Source organism: Rhipicephalus microplus, chromosome 1 (genome assembly GCF_043290135.1).
Source record: "Rhipicephalus microplus isolate Deutch F79 chromosome 1, USDA_Rmic, whole genome shotgun sequence".
NCBI lineage: Eukaryota > Metazoa > Arthropoda > Arachnida > Ixodida > Ixodidae > Rhipicephalus > Rhipicephalus microplus.
In genome coordinates this window covers 271,311,491-271,331,019 of record NC_134700.1, presented here as the reverse complement: position 1 = coordinate 271,331,019, position 19,529 = coordinate 271,311,491, and the positions used below count along the sequence as shown (strand labels likewise).

Below are 19,529 nucleotides of genomic sequence, written 5' to 3'. Positions count from 1 at the left end.
CATCCATGGAAACAAACAACCATGCAAATAAGTACACTAAAACCAAATTGTTTCTATCAATAACGAAGCCATGCATCACACGTAAGCGCTTCAGATGGATAGAATACTGTCTTTTTAAAATCAAGGAGGATGAGGAGGAGGAAGGAAATAAATGACAGGGGGATCAACCACACGTGCATCCAGTTTACCACCCTACGCTGGGGTGGGGGGCGGGGTATGAAAAGACTAAAAGAAAGAAAGAAGAGGAAGCAAAGCATTGTCAGGATACATGTGCGCATATTCCCTGTACGCCTATAAGCGGTCGCTTAACCAAGCTGCTTTTAAGTAAGAGTCACTAAAATTCATAAGTTTAGAATAAAAGCGACCAGTTTCTGAATCTTCAATACGTCCTTATCGTAAGCCATAAAGCTTCAGTCTCTTTTCCTCTTCCCGTTTTCCCAGTGAGCAGTAGAAGGATAGAGCAACATGTATAACATGAGGCCGACCTCTCTGCTTTATAACTAAGTTTACTATCTTTCATAGACGCGAGTAACCACAGCGCTGACAATCTGCTGCATGTGGCAAGTGATGAAGTAGCGCGACAGGCAAACTTCGTATTCGTCACATTTGACATGCGATCCTCACCTCATGTAACAGCGCGGACAGGAGACGTCTTTCTCGGAAGTCAATTGGCTTTCAGATAGAGTTAACGAATGAAAATGGATTAGTTGGTATTTTACATTTAAAACCTTCAGCACAAAATGCACTCAGAAGGGAAAAGAGATACGTTCATCATTGTCACTTGTTTGTCTGATGTGTTCGTTTAGCGCTGAACACTTTAAAGATAAACAGAGTAGAACGTTTGTTATAGTAAGGCGCGAATAACCTTTGAATGTGATAAGTCACCGACCGCAAGTCAACACCTATTTGATAAATAACAATACCAATGCGTTTAGTAAACACTGTCGAAAAAATCAGGTTGTTTTGAAAAGCAGCCAGGTGACTTTAGGAAGCCGATACACATGTCTTCCATTATTTTTTTGTTAATACGTCTACAGCGTTCGACGAAGGGCGCACTATTCATATAGAAAGAGTGCATGCCACGTAGCATTTATCTTACATAATGCCAGATTTGCAACGCTAATAGTAATATTATCTGAGGTTCTGCGTCCTGAAACCGCGATGTAATTATGAGAGACGCCGTAGTGGAGGGCACCGGAAAATTTGACAATCTTGTGTTCTTTAAGCGCACACTGACACAGCACAGTACACCATGGACCTATATTATTTCGAATCGACCGCAACGTGACCGCCCCGACCGGGATCGAACGTGCGACCGAAATTCGGTTTAGCAGCCGAGCACCCCTGATCCATAGCGGCGGACGACGTCCAACGGAACATGCAGTGCACGGGACTCCCGTATAAACAGCCCCTTCACATCTGGTGCGGTCAAATGGCTCTTTAGCTTCGTTATGTCGTTGGACGACATGGGCGGGAAGAACGAAGGCTGCATCTGAATGTTCGATTTGCTGAACCACGTCCTCGCTGTAACGTAACACGCTAAACCTAACAAAACCCGTGGGGCACTGATTCATAAAGGGACAGTGCGGAGATCGGTTGCGGGTGATCAATGCTTCAACAAGAGCATCATAACCACCAGAGCATTTTAACATGAATATTTAGCACCTACACTTGTGGACAAGCTCGAAGTCCTTGCAAACATTGTACTATAGGTCAATCAGACGTTCCTCTGGTGAACTAACCTGGCCTCTGTCTTTCCGTATCGCTTCTTGCTTCCATACACATTTATTTCTGCACGACAATGTAGAACAAAAGTAATTGAACATTCTGCACTCCCTTGAGCGTACAGATATCGTGCCACTGGCCCAAAAAGTCCGGAGGAACAGCGGGAGTCATGAAAATGGAGCCGCCTGCCTCAAATGCATAATTTGCATGTCAGCTACGGCGTTCGCAAATCTACCCGATACACCGTCTTTTATCGCGCAATGTGCCGTTTTATGGACCTGATAAGCCCGACGCTGTATATAAAGATGACACGGACGTACACCTTGCAGACCTGGCATCAACGTAAGCATGTCTCTGCGCGGTCGGCTAGCACTGGTGACTGGAGGAGCTAGCAGCATAGGCAGGGCCACTTGCCACGCCTTGGCCTCCCACGGGGTCAGGGTCATCGTCGCGGATCTCGACGGGAACGCTGCTAAAGTCGTCGCATCGGAGCTACCTGGTGGGTCACCACTTGAGTTACTGACTAAAAGCCGCACGCGTCAGTGATTTTTGCAATAACTGGTAAAGAGTCAGACGTATTAGGAACCATAACTTGCAAGCTATGTTGAGAGACCAGCCACAGCGCTCATGAGAGCTCAATGCTCAAAACATGACACGAGGATTTGCCATGAGTCTTTTCTGAAATCGATTTGGAAGCTTGCTCACTTTAGCTTTGTGACCTTGCTGAATAAACAGCCTATAACTGTAATATAGCTATATAGATTATCTTGTGCATGGTGATCATATAGTATTAATTAACAAGAATTCTTTATTACATATGTGCGGCGTGAATTTGTTGAGAAATTTCACTTCAGTCAATCTTTCAATAGGATGACCCATTTCAACAACAACAAAAAAATTCCTTCTTAGATGGCCCAAGATGGCACAAACATGTTCTTACCTCGAAGGGACCCTCACCAGCATCTGACAGTACAAAAATATATAAATAAAAAATATAGAGTGTTACTTTTACTAGGTGTTTCTTGTTGCGCACTTCCTGCTGCAAGAACAGTGATTCCCGTGACGACGCTACGGTACGTCTCGATAGATTAGCCCATATTCGCGGAACAGCTCTTGAAAGTTGTTTCCTACACTGTTTGCAATGCAGACACCTACTCGTTATTATTTTCATTTCGACTCGCATGGCTATCATTCGCTAACAACTTATTTGACTGCACTGTGTGTGCGTGTGTGTGGTTCCGACTGTGCAAGCGGACATAACAGCGTGCAGCCGGTAAACAGGGTTTTCACTGACTTTCGAGCGAAATTCGCCAAAATACGAACGAAATATCGTCAAAAGTCGCCAGTTTTCTTAAAATTTCGCCAGAAAAGTGACCATAAACTCTACATATGTGTGCCTTGCCTATAGTAATCAAAATTCCTAATTATGTATAGCCTCGGCGAGTACCACAACGGGCCATAAAACCTAAATTATTTTGAAGTTTTTTAAAGCCAGTCAGATCATCTGCTTCACCATGAGAGTCCCGAAAAAGGGCATGATATACTAGCAGCGTTCCTGAATGCTAGTAACGCTTCATAACAAAAGATTGGGATGGCTTCTGTTGTAGCGAATAGAGAATGAAGCAGTGGCTACAACAACAGATGTATGGCGTGCATAGCCTTCCTGCAGAATTAGAGAATTCGTTTGCCGTGAAATCACGTGTCTGATAATCGAATAATTTAATTACAGTACAACGGATATGAATTCGGAAGTATTGCATAATCATCGTAATGACCGCACAACACTTTATGGTTGGTCATGCTTACGCTATAAATTCACCTCACTGCAATTTCTGAAGGCTGCCCAAAGAAGGGCGACTTGTTGGCCTACACGAAAAGTATCACAACTTCAAGCTCAATATACAAAATTAGGGGGTACTACAGCAGGGAAGAAGTCGACAAGCTGTTCACGACAGTTAAAGCTGTCGTCGGAACATGCTGCCTTACCATCCCCCAGCCACTTCAGAAGCGAAACTTTGAAGAGGCTTACAGCTCTGAAAGCACCCAAGAAACGTACAGTGTAACATTACCGCCTCGCAGCACGCAAAGCAGTTCACTGACCTTAACTTTGCTGAGAAATTGCTGGCAGACGCACCAGTGTTTCCAGTTATAGGTGAATTAGGAGGTAGCGATACATATGAGAAACAAGACAGACATACTAAATGGTACTTTAAGGGCGTCTTTTACTGGTGGGTCTGAAGCTACGAAAAAAAAAAGAAACAGTTTTGTCGTCCATTTGTTTTGAAGACACTGAACATTGAAGCATAACTCAGTCGACTGACACCTAAGCTGAAAATCGCCGAAAATTCATTATGTCGACACTCATAATTTTAGGTGGCCGCGGGCCTCTCAAATTTACCAATTTGGCGAAAAGTAGCCACCAGTGAAAACCCTGCCAGCAAACACAAAATCTTGGTATTATCAACGCTCATAGAGCCAAGATCGTAACCGTGCTCTCAGGAAATGATTGGCGACGAGGATATATCGCCTATATAGGAAGGGCAGCGACGGCGAGGGAGAAACCACTTTTTCGTCTTTCAACGCACTGTGGTGGGGGGCCATTAAATTTAATTTTACCCAGAAGCTCTGTCTGGTATGAAAACGTATTCTTCATCTTTGTTGCCAAGAGAGCGGGACCGAGTGATCCACAAATACGTGATCCGCCATCAGCGGAACTATACTCGGCGAGGAACGTCTTATAGGGTCACAGGGAAGAAGACGTAGTAATATGCGTAGGCAAATAAAGATACCAACATAGACAATTGTGTGAGTATTCTTCATTAAAACCTTTTTTTTTAGGCGCCGGGATCCATAGATCAACTCTCCTTACGTCAGTGACACAAGCTCGGTGAACATACTGTTCACTGACATCAAGGAGACCGAACCCATCAGCATAGTAGTGAATTGCGCTGGCATACTGAAGCGCTCGCCGCTCGTTGACACGACGGATGACGACTTCGACAAGGTCCTTCAGGTCAACCTCAAGGTTAGTGGTCAAGCTGCAGCAAAATAAGTGTTTCACTTCAACACAATTACTCTTTTACACTTGAAAAGATGTTAAATAGCCTGCATCTTGGCCTGTTCATAAGAGTCAATGTTCTCGGTCGCGTTTGACATAGCGCTTTCTAAAATGAAAACAAATTTTTAAACGAACCTTCCCCGATCTTCGGTGAAGCTTTTGGCTGTTAGGCTACGTCTACAGTTCATCCGACCAAACTTCGTATCCAGGGTAGACCTCTTAAATATGACCGTCATATGGTTGCCACCACAAGAAACTAAATATCCGATCATCACGACACGAATACCTAACTCGACTGCTGTATTCCTGGATGACATGTCTACTACAGTGTTGTGGCAACGTTCTGCAATTCCACAGTGTTCTGCGATGCAGTGCGCCAGTAAGAAAGCTGCACGAAAACGATCTACTTGTCTGCAGCTTATCCCGCGCAAATTATACTATAACGACCGCTTACGAAAACGTCTTTCTCGTTACCCTATAATAACCTCACATGTATAAAGGCACAGATAACCTACTTGAACAATAAAAGCAAGCTACCTGAATCAGCAGTGTCTGATAACTCAGAGAGTCTACATGCCGCGGCGAATGACACTATATATACAGACTTAAGAAGGACTTCTTGAGGGCGTAGTTTGTGCAGATTTACGAGAATTACTTAGTTGTTTTTTTTTTGCGCTAAATATTTCTCGACACTGCAGATAAGTGAGTGCAGATGCGGGCCGACGCTCTCACGAACGCGCATATAGGTACAACTTGTTTCAAACTTACGAAAAACTCCGAACAAGCCCTGAGTTTTTCCGTATGCGTGTGGAGACGCCCGTATCTTTAGGTATAGACGTTGAATATCGGTTGATGGTGACACTTATCTCAGATCTATCTACATCTGCAGTAAATTTTCAAAATATTTTGTGCGGATTGAGCCTCATCCCCGGTGAAATGAAGGTATACAGGGGAATTAGGGTATAGGAATTATGTTCCTTTTGGCGGTTATTCGGCTTAAGTGATATTTTCGGAGATGGTAGCCTGGTTTGTCACCTGTCTTTCGACAAAGGTCGGGAAATGACTACGATATATGCAATGATCTCACGTACCCAAGCCCATTGCCACAAGGGGAACTCAGGGCTTCACCCCCCCCCCCCCGTTTATAATGGAAAAGGTGTAATATAGAAAAAAAGTCCGACGACGACGACAACGATGATGATGATAATGATGATGATGATTGGTGTTTTTCTAAAGTAGTCAAGGCCTTCAGCAAGGGCCCCCTCCCCCTCAAAAAAATCCTGGCGACAGGTCTGCGTATACAAGCTGATAATACATACAGTCAGAAGAACACCCATATATCTAAGAGCCATTCATAATCTTTACGTGGCGAGTATATAGTCCTCAGAAACACCAACACCACTTTTGTGTTGCGCGTCGTACAAACGCTGCCTCACCACGAGTCGAGAAGGGGCCGTGGCTCCAAAATCAAGCTGATTCGCAAACGAAGAGCTGCCTTCAGATTTTTTTCGTTTTTCGTCGTGACGCGAACAGCCACACAACACGTGTTTTAAATTCTCCCGGATATTACACCAGGTGCTCGTAGAGAGTCCGACTGCTTGATGTTGTGCTTGAAGTACTTCATGCAAGCAACGTCAAATATCGCCCTTTGAATGCATGTTTCATCTTGCCCGGCTCGTCCTCATGGTATATAAACGCTACACAACAGAAATATTCGGTGCGGTGGTCCGTACTGGTTGACTGCGTTGCACCGTATACAGTTCGCAGTAGATTCCAGGTGAACGCAGATAACTGAATTGCTGCGTCTTTTCTTGAAAATATACCAGCTTTCTTCGCGTGACTCCTTCGCGATGCAGCTGCAGCTGTCTTCAGTGAAAGCTGATGCATGGTGATTGAGTTTGCCGTCTTTTGGCAGGGCACGTTCCTGGTGACAAGAGCCGCTGCACGTGCCATGATCACCTCGGGCGTCAAGGAGGGAGTCATCGTAAACGTCGCCAGCGTACTGGCCAAGACCGGACTCTCCGGCTTGGTAGCGTACACAGCTTCCAAGGGAGGCGTAGTGTCACTCACCAAGTCGGTCGCTCAAGAGTTGGCGCAGCACGGCATACGCTGTAACGCCGTGCTGCCATCACTGACGCAGACTGCGATGAGCGATGCGCAGCCCGAAGAGCCAAAAAGAGCGTGCATCGCGCTGACACCCCTGGGCCGAATATGCCAGCCGTACGAGGTGTCTGAGGCTATTGTGTTCCTCTGCTCTCCAAAAAGCTCCTTCGTGACGGGAGCCACCCTGGAAGTAACGGGGGGATGCAGAATGTGAACGCTTTTATAGGCTTGCAAGTAGGGGGATAAAGGGGGCACCTCCTCCACCTTCACCCATAAGACCACGTCTTTGTGCTGGGAAGGAAATAATAGTAATGGCCTCAGTGAAAAGAATTCGAAAGGAGGAATGGGGGGAGGGGGCTCATGGAGAACCCTGCGCAGCCTGCAAACGCTGCTTTAAGTTCCGTTCACAACAGCATTTCCGCAGCTATCTTGTCGTTCAAACAATAAAATCTAGGCAACGTGAAAACTTTGGCAAGTTGGTGAAGAATGGCGAACCACAGCGCAAAAGAAATATGGACGAACTATAGGCACTGATCGTCCTTCTCACTATATCGTCACGGTATTTGCGATGTGATTCCTTATTAAAAATGCAGAATGACTGTGAGTGGCTCCGACTCTGCCTTACGGATATACACTGAGAATTGCAACTGGTGTAGTGCTAAATATGTTAAAACTTGCTGCTAAACGAGCTGTGATGAGGTAGAGTGAAAGTTAGGAGTGGCCCCTCCACGGTGGGGGGTAGACTAGGGGTCTGGCTTTTTTTTTCTCTCCGCAATTTTGATGGAGAACGGTGTTTTACCCAGAATGAATTATGAAAATGGGTGTTCTTCTCAAATGTTCTCGCGGCAACGAAATACGTTAAACACAGAAGAAAACGAAGGAGCAGAGGTGTGTCGGCAACCAAAATAGGCTTACATAAGCTTTTCTTGTGTACTATTCGTGTAATTGTTAATTGATAAGAATCGATTCAACATTTCTTATTTATCTCAAAATGGTCATTGTGCTAAAAAGGTATGCATTCTTTTTTCTATTTTTCAAATATTTTTTTTACGCTACCTGACCCTTGGTCGACTTCCCAGGTTGGGCGCACTGCTTCGCTGCTGATGCAATGTTACAGCATGGCATCGACAGCGAAGCATAGCAGCACGGCGTCGCCAACGGCATCAGTGATGTTTCAGCGAGTGCGCCGAAACTAACGCAGGGAGGGAGTTAGTTTCGACGCACTCGGTTAGTTTCGGTGCACTCGGTGCGCTAGTTTCGGTTTCTCCGGCACCGCAGTCTGGAAATTCGACGATGGATCTCGGAAACCACGTGTAATATTATCATTATTTAAAAATATGGTCGCCATAATTTGTGACGTAGAACAACTTCGCTATATAAACAATCATCCTAATATTGACAGTGAAAAGTCAATTACTTTTCTCAATTAATCATTCCTGAGTGATTAAATCAGTGGCAGAATTTTTCCGCATCGTCCTAGAAGTTGGCTGCGATGACTACAAGTACCTACTTTTGTAGTTTTTTTAAGAATAAAAAGGCGTATAGTGCTTGAGGGAAAACACCCTGTATATGTTTATTGGTGCCTGCACAAATATATACTATTCGTAACAGGCAAAGTGAGAAAGAGAGGGAAGGCGAGTGATCACCAAACAACTCTTGTTGCGCACTTGTCACAGACGTAAAACTCAGCATTGAGACAAAGCATTGAAACCTATTAAAAAGCATTATACATACAGAATAGAAAGGCATCGAGTTCAAAGAAACGTACTTAATGCTGAGAGCGACACCCGGAGCACCTAAGCGATAGTTTCCTTTCTGATAGACTTAAGTTTCCTGGAAAACTTTCTGGGCAACACCATCTTTGTACTTTTTCATCACAGGTGTATTTTAAATGAAGGGTTAACAGCCATACATTGTACAAGGGAATGTCAGTTACTGCTAATCGGCTGGGACACTGCAAGCATGCTCGCGCAAGCGTTCGTCGAGAGACAATCAACGCACGGTCTTTCCCATGCACGTGCCGCTGAAAGAAGTCGAAATAGAACAAGATAAATTGTTTTTGTAATCAATATTGGGCTCGGTGGCACCGTCAAGGACGCCATGAAAAACCACTTTCTTCTTCTCGTACAGACGCGGCTCGGACTAGAGGGGACCACTGCTAGCTGCGACCGGTTTTCGAGAATTCGGCAGTATGACTCGGGAACGTCGGCTATCCTGCATCGAGAACAGCACCCCGCTGTGCTGTTATCACGGCCGATGGCGGTAATCCTTCTTCCTGTGAATCCAGCTATTTGGACTATCGCACCGCACCACCCCTTCGGCCAACCAGGGACAGCAGCGACATAGGACGAAACGCACAAAAGGCCCCATCAGTCACGAGCTCCCTTCAGTGGGCTCGGTGGCACCGTCAAGGACGCCATGAAAAACCACTTTCTTCTTCTCGTACAGACGCTGCTCGGACTAGAGGGGACCGCTGCTAGCTGCGACCGGTTTTCGAGAATTCGGCAGTATGACTCGGGAACGTCGGCTATCCTGCATCGAGAACAGCACCCCACTGTGCTGTTATCACGGCCGATGGCGGTAATCCTTCTTCCTGTGAATCCAGCTATTTGGACTATCGCACAGCACCGCCCCTTCGGCCAACCAGGGACAGCAGCGACATCGGACGAAACGCACAAAAGGCCCCATCAGTCCCGTGCTCCCTTCAGTGGGCTCGGTGGCACCGTCAAGGACGCCATGAAAAACCACTTTCTCCTTCTCGTACAGGTTAGAAGGGACTATCTATTTTCTAAGTGTCACAAAAGTGATGTTCTCTGCTTTGTGGTGCTGCCGAGCCCTGAGTGTATTTTGTGTTGCGTTTATGAATCGTTCAGCATTGCTCGCTCACTGTTGTTGTTGCTTAGTGGTGATATAGAGGAAAATCCTGGCCCGAACACGCTCGGCGAGATCCTAAAAGTGGTTACAGAAATTAAAACTTCGCAACGAACATTGGAAGAAGGATTGCAAGGAGTTCAATCCAGACTGGCAGAGATAGAAGGTACTCTAGCATCGATAAAACAGTACCATCAAAAAGTGGAGCAGTGCGAGCAGTATGTCGCCACAATGAGTAAGGACATCAGGACTCTGAGCAAAAAAATAGACGACATGGAAAACAGAAGCCGCAGGAATAACGTTATTATTTACGGGTTGGAAGAAAGACTGAATGAAAACAGTATCAATTTAGAGCAAGCGGTAGTGAAAGGAGTGTTCAAAGACAAACTCGGGGTAGAAACAAGATCAGTCGAGCGTGTACATCGCATTGAAAAGAAAAGACCAAACAGTACAATACCTGTAATTATAAGGTTTTACAACTTCACAGAAAAGATGACCATTCTGCGTAACTGTAAGAAGCTCAAAAATAGCTCGATATCTATATCGGAAGACTTCTCGGCCTCAGTACGTGAAGTGCGCAGTAAACTTTGGCAGTCTTCTAAAGCAGAGCGCGATGCGGGCGATAAGGTAACACTACTATACGATAAGCTCAAAGTGAACGATCAACTGTACCTAAGGAATGATGAACAAAAATGCAGACTGCCTTTGAACAGTGTGCGTCACGGCGGCGCTGGGAAGTCCAAGGACCACAACGCATGACGAGTACGGGTTATGAATTCACTGTCGTTAATAAGTTTTAATGCAAGGAGTATTGTGAATAAAGTTGCAAAACTAGAAGATATACTGCTCATTAATTCTCCTGACGTTGTGTGCATAACCGAAACATGGCTACACGGCGATATTCATCATTAAGAAACAGTTCCTCCCTCCTATTCTCTTATACGCACCGACCGCGATAGACGCGGCGGTGGAGTCGCTATCGCAGTGCGTAAGGGTTTATCGTTTCGAAAAGAGCAAGGCATTCCAGACCATGAAAGTGTGTGGTGCACTGTAGATGCCCATGAATCGCCCGTGCTGATTGGTGGTATTTATAGGAAGCCAAACGCACCTGACGAATACATCATAAAAATTCACGACTTCCTTCATGGCAAGTTGAAAGACCGTACTAAGTTAATTCTTGCCGGGGATTTTAATTTGCCCGCTATTGACTGGAATACACTGACAGCTGGTAGTAGAGATGTTTCTAGTTCTGAGCTGCTTTTGAACATAGCATTTAGTTTTTCATTATCTCAGCTTGTCACAGAACCAACGCGCATTCAGGGGCATACGCTTTCAATACTAGACCTTGCATTTATCTCTAACCACCTAACAGCTGATGTCACACTAGAAGAGGGCATATCTGATCATAAACTTGTTCTTCTAACAATCACTATCGGTCACAGCGTACCAGTTCCTAAATCACGCGCAGCTGTTAAAAACTACAATAGAGCTGATGATGTCAGCATTATTGACTACCTCGAAGTAGCGTTAGAAACGTTTTCCATTGAAAATCACCATACAGTGAATAATCTGTGGCTTAAACTAAAAGATATAATAAAATATTGTGAGGAAACATTCGTACCCACGCGACTCAAACGTACAAAACGCAGAAACCCGTGGATTACGCGTGGTGTGATCCACCTTAAAAGAAGGCTGCAAAGAATGCGAAAGAAGAAACGTAATCCTGACGATATCCGCCGACTTTCGGATGAGCTAAAGGCATCTATCAGGAACGCAAGAGACGTTTCCTTTTCAACGACATTAACAAGTTTCATGACACAGCATCCACAAAAGTTTTAGCGTTATCTATCCAAGCCCGCGGACCACGTTACTCAAATCGATACCAACGGGACTATTACGGATGAAGCTGTCACTATTGCCAACACGTTTAACAGGTACTTTCAGTCGGTTTTTACACGCACTTCTGCGTCTGCTCAAAACAAAACTGTGCTAGATTCTGCGTTATCAATGTCGGAACTAGTCATAACTCATGATGGAATACTTAACTTGTTGCTGCAGATTGACGTCAAGAAACGCTCAGGCCCTGACGATCTTTCAAATGCCTTTCTACGGCGCTACGCAGAACAAATAACTCCCTTTCTACATGCAATGTTCGTATCATCGCTTCAAACAGCCACACTGCCGACGGACTGGCTTCGTGCCAGGGTCCTTCCTATTCATAAAGGGGGTAACAAATTACTTGTGACCAATTATAGGCCCATTTCACTGACTAGTTCTTGTTGCAAGATAATGGAGCATATAGTCAACAAGGCAATCACCACTTACTTAGAAGATAACAACCTACTTTACTCCAAACAACACGGCTTTCGAAAAGGGCTCTCTACCATAACCCAACTTCTCGAAATAGCACATGACTTTGCTACCGTAATTAACTCAAGACTTCAATGTGACGCAATATTCATAGATTTCTCCAAAGCATTTGATAAGGTGCCCCATCAAAAACTAATTGACAAGCTGAAGATTATCGGGATTGAAACCAATATAGTACACTGGATAGCCGCCTACCTCTCAAGCCACAGTCAGCACATTAAAGTAAACGACGCTGAATCTGAAGAGTTAGACGTTTACTCGGGATCCCACAAGGGTCTGTGCTAGGCCCGACTCTTTTCCTAATTTTCGTTAATGACATTCATTGTCATGTTGAACCTGACGTCACAGTTAGACTGTTTGCTGACGACTGTGTCATTTATACCACAGCATGAGCGATCGACGATCAGTTACGGCTTAATACCTCCCTAACTAAAATTTCAAGATGGTGTCAAGAATGGGGAATGGAAATAAACGTAGGAAAAACCTCGTATATGCATATAACCCGAAAGAGAGCACCCTTGAAATTTGCGTATCATTTAAATGGACTACACGTAGCAGAGGCCGCTTCGGTGAAATATTTGGGCGTTACCATCACAAACAAATTAAAATGGGATGTTCACATTAACCAGACGTGCACAAAAGCGTACAGACAGCTGGGATATCTTCGCAGGAAACTCGCTCTAGCCCCTTCCAAAGTTAGACTAACAAGTTATAAATGCCTTGTACGACCAATCCTCGAATACGGCAGTGTAATCTGGAATCCGCATCAAACTTACCTTCTTAACCAGCTGGAGGGAATACAAAATAAAGCGCTCCGATTTGTGTATTCTCAGTATTCTCGAGATGTCAACATAACCGCGCTCCGCAATAGGGCAAGCATTCAAACACTGGCGATCCGGCGACGCATAGCTGCATTAAAATTTTTTTATCTGCTTTATCATGACAAGATTAACATCAACAAACACGAGTACTTGAAACCACCATATCAGCGCTCCGCTAGAACAAACCACGACAAGAGTATCAGGCCTTTCATCTCCCGTTGCAATTCATTTAGGTATTCCTACTTTCCGTCAGTAATAGAAATATGGAATAACCTGCCACGTGATATAGTGTCCTCAGAATCTCTCGAATCATTCACTGCCAATCTTGAAAAGTTTTTGGATCAGTAAGTTGCAGCGTTGTAGAATAATGGCGCAACTTTTCATTGAATGTACGTTTTGATTTGTATACCACTCGATGTTTCAATTCTCAGATCTGTGTCTAATATGCACTCTTCCCTGTTAGCCTGTGGTGTTTTATTCTGTATCGCACATTCTTGGTTCATTCTTGGGACATTCTTGGTTCTTCGACTAGATGTACAGTTGTAATTTGTATTTGTTTAGAGTAGTCTGTACTGTTTTTTTTTTGTTCTGTGGTCTAATGTGAAGATGACAATCTGTATAATTTCTTCCCACTCCTGTATGAGCCTGTTAAGGCTTACAGTATCAATAAAATAAATAAATAAATAAATAAATAAATAAATAAATAAATAATATACCTGGAGGTATACCGCTAACTACACCGTCATTTCAGGTGTTCGTTTGCGGGCGTTGACTTTCTAGCCCAGACTTTCCAACTTACGTGCTAAACTACTGTAACAAATGTACCTGTTATGAGCAGCTGGTAGCTCATGATTTCTTCCCTTACTACACTTTGAAGGATTCGAGACGTTCTGCTGCCACAGATATGATGCTCGTCGGCTGAAACTCGAAAATAAACGTCTAATAACACGAACTTGGAATAGCGTAACAAAACTGCCCAATATAATTGCTCGCGGGCACTAACACACGATACCCTTGGCCCCACCGGGCCACACTCCACCAGTGCGCACAGCAACACCCCGCCGTGGTGGTCTAGTGGCTAAGGGGCTCGGCTGCTGACCAGCAGGTCGCGGGATCGAATCTTGGCTGCGGCGGTTGCATTTTCGATGGAGGCGAAAATGCTGTATGCCCGTGTGCTCAGATTTGGGTGCACGTTAAAGAACCCCAGGTGGTCGAAATATCCGGAGCCCTCCACTACGGCGTCTCTCATAATCATATGGTCGTTTTGGGACGTTAAACCCCACATATCTATCTATCTATCTATCTATCTATCTATCTATCTATCTATCTATCTATCTATCTATCTATCTATCTATCTATCTATCTATCTATCTATCTATCTATCTATCTATCTATCTATCTATCTATCTATCTATCTATCTATCTATCTATCTATCTATCTATCTATCTATCTATCTATCTATCTATCTATCTATCTATCTATCTATCTATCTATCTATCTATCTATCACAGCGGTCCGTCACCGGCTGTTCGGGCAGCGCCCATCACTGCCGATTTTAAAGACCGTGGGTAGGCCACGCACAACTCACAGCACGTGTCGCGCCAGCCCACAACTTACACAATCCCGGCCCGTGGTCAACCTACAAGGCTCTGCCAACACCCTTTCTTTTATTGCACAATGTGCCGTCCTTGGAAGTCGCACGCGATAATGCCGACGTGGTAGATAAGGATGAGACGGAGCACATATAGGTGTGCGAAGTACGTACTCCTCGCGAACCTCAAGACATGTCGCTGCGTGGCAGGCTAGCCCTGGTCACCGGAGGAGCGAGTGGCATAGGCAGGGCCACTTGCCACGCACTGGCAGCCCACGGAGCCAGGGTGGTCGTCGCAGATCTCAACCAAGATGCAGCCAAGGTCGTGGCGTCGGAGCTACCTGGTGGGTCCCCGTTCTCCTTGCCGATCAAAGGCCGCGTGTGTTTGCGATGTAAACAATAACAAAATTAGGAATTGTTGGTTATTACACGCATCTAATCTTACAAGTTACGCAAGAAAAATTCAGTTCCATAGTCTATATATAGCTAGTACGGGGCCCGTCTTAAATAGTACACATGAGACGATGTTATATAAAAGTGGAAATAAATCGATTACAGGAGAAGCAGATGTCAAGAGAAAACAGCTAAAAGAAAATGCATACAAACTGACCACCGGAGTGAGCCTATTTGCTTGAAACAAAAGGAACAAACACATAATACATAGTTTCAGAGCATATAGATACAAATGTTGTTATTCGTCTTTTCAACAGAATCAGCAGAAAATAAAATAAAACACCCATATGTTCAGGAAGACAAGTTTAGTTTGAATATATATATATATATATATATATATATATATATATATATATATATATATATATATATATATATATATATATATTTCCGTAGGAATTTATCATTTTCGGAATATCTGAGGTATATAAACATATATGTTTTCGCTGTAACATGTAGCGATGTAAGACGCGTTAAGCTCCAGAACTTGTAAGCTATGTCAAGAGACCGGCTAAAACACTCCCGTCAGCCTGTTGCTTCGAACACAAAGAGAGAATTTACCAAAGTACTACTATTCGGAAATTCAATGAAGTGGTACACAAAGAACCCACTCACGCACAATGACGAAAACACAAACGCTGTTCCATAATGCACACGTGTAGTTTTGAAAAATTGTCGAACATGAAGCGTCATTGGAGCCAGCGTTTTCGCGAGGGGAGGGACCTATTTCAACGACGACGTTCCGTATTGGTCAACTTACGATCATGTCAAGGTGTCATGTAGACATCAACTATTGTCTCTCGCGTATATTTTAGTAATTTTGCGTCATATAATGTTTTTCTCCAATCCTTTTGTGGGCTGATTCACGAAATTTCATAGCTCACCAAATAGCCCATCAATAAATACATCACAACCTATTTTGGAGAGTTCACTCAAGTTCGATCAAGCTTCGTGATGCGACTGTTTGAACGGCCTCTCTTAGCATTTTTTTTTTTTCGCAACAAGTTGCACAAGTTCATGCACTAACTTGACAAATGGCCACTGTTCTGTTTGATTGATTTTCAGTATGGTTTAACAACAATAAGCTTCCGCCCTCCCCTCTCGTTGTCTTTTTTTTTTTCAAGCTGTTTTCCGCTATAGACTCTAAAATATAGTGGTTTCCAGGAACACAAGGTTGGAGCACGATTACTTAGAACGTTTACAGCGTGGTGCCTCGGCTTTGCATTCTGAGTAGTCAGAAATCATCGGGACATTAAAAAAAAAACATATTTCCCCCCTAGTCATAACACATTAAACTTCAGATGAGTATGTCCAACAGCTCAGTAGTAAAATCAGTAAATGCCTGCGTATTGAATAAGGCATTTCATTAAAAACTTGAGTGTGTGTTCTTTTTACAGGCTCTTACACCACCATATTGAATTTAGGTGCAACCTAGCAAGTCCCGCTTCCCCGACAACTTCTCCGATTGTCTTTCACCGTAGGGAGAGGAGGATGCTTTCTAAAGATTTTACAGTAAAGGACGAATACGTGATGCGCAATAAGCCAAACAATTCATAGAGAAACATTTCAAGGGCACGGGAAGTACACCCTAATGCAAAGTGCGAAAGATAACAGGTGACGTTATGACTGCCATGTACATTGCCAACTTTACAGGAACTGGGACCCACAGATCAGCTTTTCTGGACGTCAGTAACTCGAATTCCGTTGACAGGCTGTTTGCTGACATCAAGGAGTCCGAATCTCTACCCTTCAGCATAGTAGTGAATTGTGCTGGCATAGCCAAGATTTGTTCCCTTGTCGACACGACGGATGAAGATTTCGACAAGATCATTGAAGTAAATCTCAAGGTTAGTGGTCCAAATGCAGGAAAATATACAGTTCAATTTATCACTATTAATGCACTAGATATGAGAAGTTTTTGAGTTGTCTATTCTGCCCCGCCGCGGTGGTATAGTGGCACAGGTATAGTCGGCTGCTGACTCGCAGGTCGCGGGATCGACTACCGGCTGCGGCGGCTGCGTTTTCAATGGAGGCGAAAATGATGTAGGCCCATGTGCTCAGATTTGGGTGCACGTGGTCGAAATTTCCGGAGCCCTCCACTACGGTGTCTCTCATGTGGTGGTTTTGGGACGTTAAAACCCAGATATCAATCAATCGAGTTTGCTATTCTGATCGGGTCATAAAATAATTATTTGGGCATGTCTGACATCTCGTGTTCAATTATGAGTATACGTTCTTGGAGGCGAACTTTCGCAACACTCGTGAAGCTTTTGTCTATGATTTCTAAGCGTATAGTTAATCTGGCAGAGGCTTATCTAAGGTAACCCTCCCAAGTTTCACAGTCGGTTGGCACGACCAGGAATCAGATATGAAATATTGGTACAGGAATCACAACGTCGAATCGTGTTTAGTGATGATATTTTTAAATAGAGTGTTCTGAAAACGTTCTGAGATGCAACGCGGTTGGTCCCTTGCGAGCGCATTCCGAAAACGTGTAGCTAATAGATCCGTATCCGTACAGCTTATACCTATGGCAGCTTACGTACACGTATTCCTCGTTAAAACTCTAATTAACGCACATGCATAATGACACATACGACATGTGCTACATTATGGAAAAAACTGGCTGCACATGTCACTGCTGATATAACACAAGCAATCTACATGGCTATAGGCCAACTCCATGACAGACAAGAGACTGCAGATGCAGAAAGACTCCATACAAAAGGTGGTCTTACAGAATCGACACCAAGTCGATCGACTTCTGTATTGTAACGGTGTTTAGTTCGGACTTAGCACAATTCCCGACAAACACTGGGCGGGTTTATTTGCTACTCTAGCCAATTATTCGCATTAAGTATTCCCCAAATAGCGACATGCTCTGTTTAATGCATGCCTGACGATGCAGCTGCAAGTATTTGAAGTGAAAGGTGATAGGTTATCGTTCAGTTTGCGGTCTTTCGTAGGGCACTTTCCTGGTGACAAGAGCTGCGGCGCGGGCCATGATTTCCTGTGGTGTGACGGAGGGCGTCATCGTAAACGTTTCCAGCATCCTGGGCAAATGCGGACTCTACGGCCTGGCGGCGTACACAGCTTCCAAGGGTGGCGTCGTGGCTCTGACCAAGTCGGTCGCTCAAGAGCTGGCGCAGCACGGCATCCGCTGTAACGCCGTGCTACCATCCCTGACGCAGACTCCGATGATCGATGCGCTCAGTGACGAATGGCAAAGACTGGGCATCGCACTGACACCCCTTGGCCGAATGTGCCAGCCGGATGAAGTGTCCGAGGCTATTGTGTTTCTCTGCTCTCCGAAAAGTTCCTTCGTGACAGGAGCTGTCCTGGAAGTAACCGGAGGATTCAAAATGTAAACGATTTTCGAAATCCCACTCACCCTGCTTTTTTGGGCATCATTCACGTACGAAAAAATAAAGCTAACTCGAGCTTGACTGATTGTGAATGGCTTTTGTTCCGTTTTGTGGCTGCACATGGGCTCACTAGTGAGCCCAGTAGAGTTAAAATCTCAGCCAAAGTCGCGAACACTGGTCTCCGAACGTGTCTTGGGTGTACCATCGAGTGCTGTTTCATCTTATTCGGTTTTATAATCGTGTTCCTGGCTTCCGAAAATTACTCAGCCATGAATGCGGATTTATTCGAAATGGTAATTGAAAGGATATTGTCGTAACAATGACACCGATCAGAGAAGCAATAGTGAGGAGGACAAAGTTGAGTTGAGAGATATCGGATAATGGCTGCCACGTTCCAAGTTTAAGGCGTTTCATACTGGTCGCACTACTTATACCTCTACCTCGCAACAATTTGATTGATACAATTTACCGCGCAGTGTTGTAAACAGCGAGAAAGGTAGCTTGCGGGGACTACACAAAGGGCTGATGTCTATTCTGCCGATGAAACATGCTTTGTTTAATTCACTAAGACAACCTGCTGGGGATGTGTGACTGCACTGTGACACAGTACCGAGGGCAGTCACAGAAGAGATGCCTCATCGTCACTATATACGAGTACATTCGCAGTCGTCACAGGGCAGCACTGTCAGTCATTCTTATTCAGAATTATTAGGCATTCTTGAATAGCCCGCAGAGTCACAGACACAGGTTGTTCAGTAGCTCGGGGCAACCACGATAGAAGGCACAGAAAAAGGGCTCTTCAAGCTGCAGATAACTCGTGCCTAAAGGGGTCACCGTTATCACCCCAGAAGTTATCAGCAGCTTCGTCCGTAATAATATCTATAGTGCATAAATGTTTATGCAAACACATTATCCTGAAGTTCTGAACGTCATTACAAAGTTGGTTGCTCAATTTTTATCTTGCCTTTGTTTGTGGGTGTTTTATTTTGACGTTACACCACGTAAAACGTATGGCTATTCACGGCTGTGCAATAAGGAAGGTTTAAAGGCTGAGTCGGTCTGGTGGCACATGGTGGACACCCGTTTGAAACACGTCTGTTCCATCTTGCAGATTGCTGCTATAACCGCCCGCCCCAATGTTCTGATCCATGATTCTACAAGCGACACACCA

The 19,529-nt window shown here is 44.5% G+C and overlaps 2 protein-coding genes across 2 annotated transcripts; both read left to right on the top strand.

The window, feature by feature from the left end:
• Positions 1 to 2,038: 2,038 nt before the first annotated feature.
• LOC119188169 ((3R)-3-hydroxyacyl-CoA dehydrogenase-like) lies at positions 2,039 to 7,485 on the top strand. The gene is made up of 4 exons (XM_075868678.1): positions 2,039 to 2,224; positions 3,564 to 3,784; positions 4,580 to 4,750; positions 6,699 to 7,485. Exons 1-4 carry the CDS (start codon positions 2,074 to 2,076, stop codon positions 7,098 to 7,100), a joined length of 945 nt encoding a protein of 314 aa, XP_075724793.1. The 5' UTR covers positions 2,039 to 2,073; the 3' UTR covers positions 7,101 to 7,485.
• Positions 7,486 to 14,664: 7,179 nt separating this feature from the next.
• On the top strand, positions 14,665 to 18,439 carry LOC119188167 ((3R)-3-hydroxyacyl-CoA dehydrogenase). Its single transcript, XM_037436090.2, has 3 exons — positions 14,665 to 14,884; positions 16,647 to 16,840; positions 17,960 to 18,439. The coding sequence occupies exons 1-3, from the start codon at positions 14,734 to 14,736 to the stop codon at positions 18,359 to 18,361; spliced, it is 747 nt and encodes a 248-aa protein (XP_037291987.2). The 5' UTR covers positions 14,665 to 14,733; the 3' UTR covers positions 18,362 to 18,439.
• Positions 18,440 to 19,529: the final 1,090 nt, after the last annotated feature.

Bases quoted from the DNA above. Each gene is read 5' to 3' on its own strand.
- LOC119188169 (XM_075868678.1), top strand. From the start codon at position 2,074: ATGTCTCTGCGCGGTCGGCTAGCACTGGTGACTGGAGGAGCTAGCAGC. The intron at 2,225-3,563 runs GTGGGTCACCAC...CAATTTCTGAAG, and splicing joins CGTCGCATCGGAGCTACCTG to GCTGCCCAAAGAAGGGCGAC. The intron at 3,785-4,579 runs GTAACATTACCG...CGGGATCCATAG, and splicing joins GCACCCAAGAAACGTACAGT to ATCAACTCTCCTTACGTCAG.
- LOC119188167 (XM_037436090.2), top strand. From the start codon at position 14,734: ATGTCGCTGCGTGGCAGGCTAGCCCTGGTCACCGGAGGAGCGAGTGGC. The intron at 14,885-16,646 runs GTGGGTCCCCGT...CCAACTTTACAG, and splicing joins CGTGGCGTCGGAGCTACCTG to GAACTGGGACCCACAGATCA. The intron at 16,841-17,959 runs GTTAGTGGTCCA...GGTCTTTCGTAG, and splicing joins TCATTGAAGTAAATCTCAAG to GGCACTTTCCTGGTGACAAG.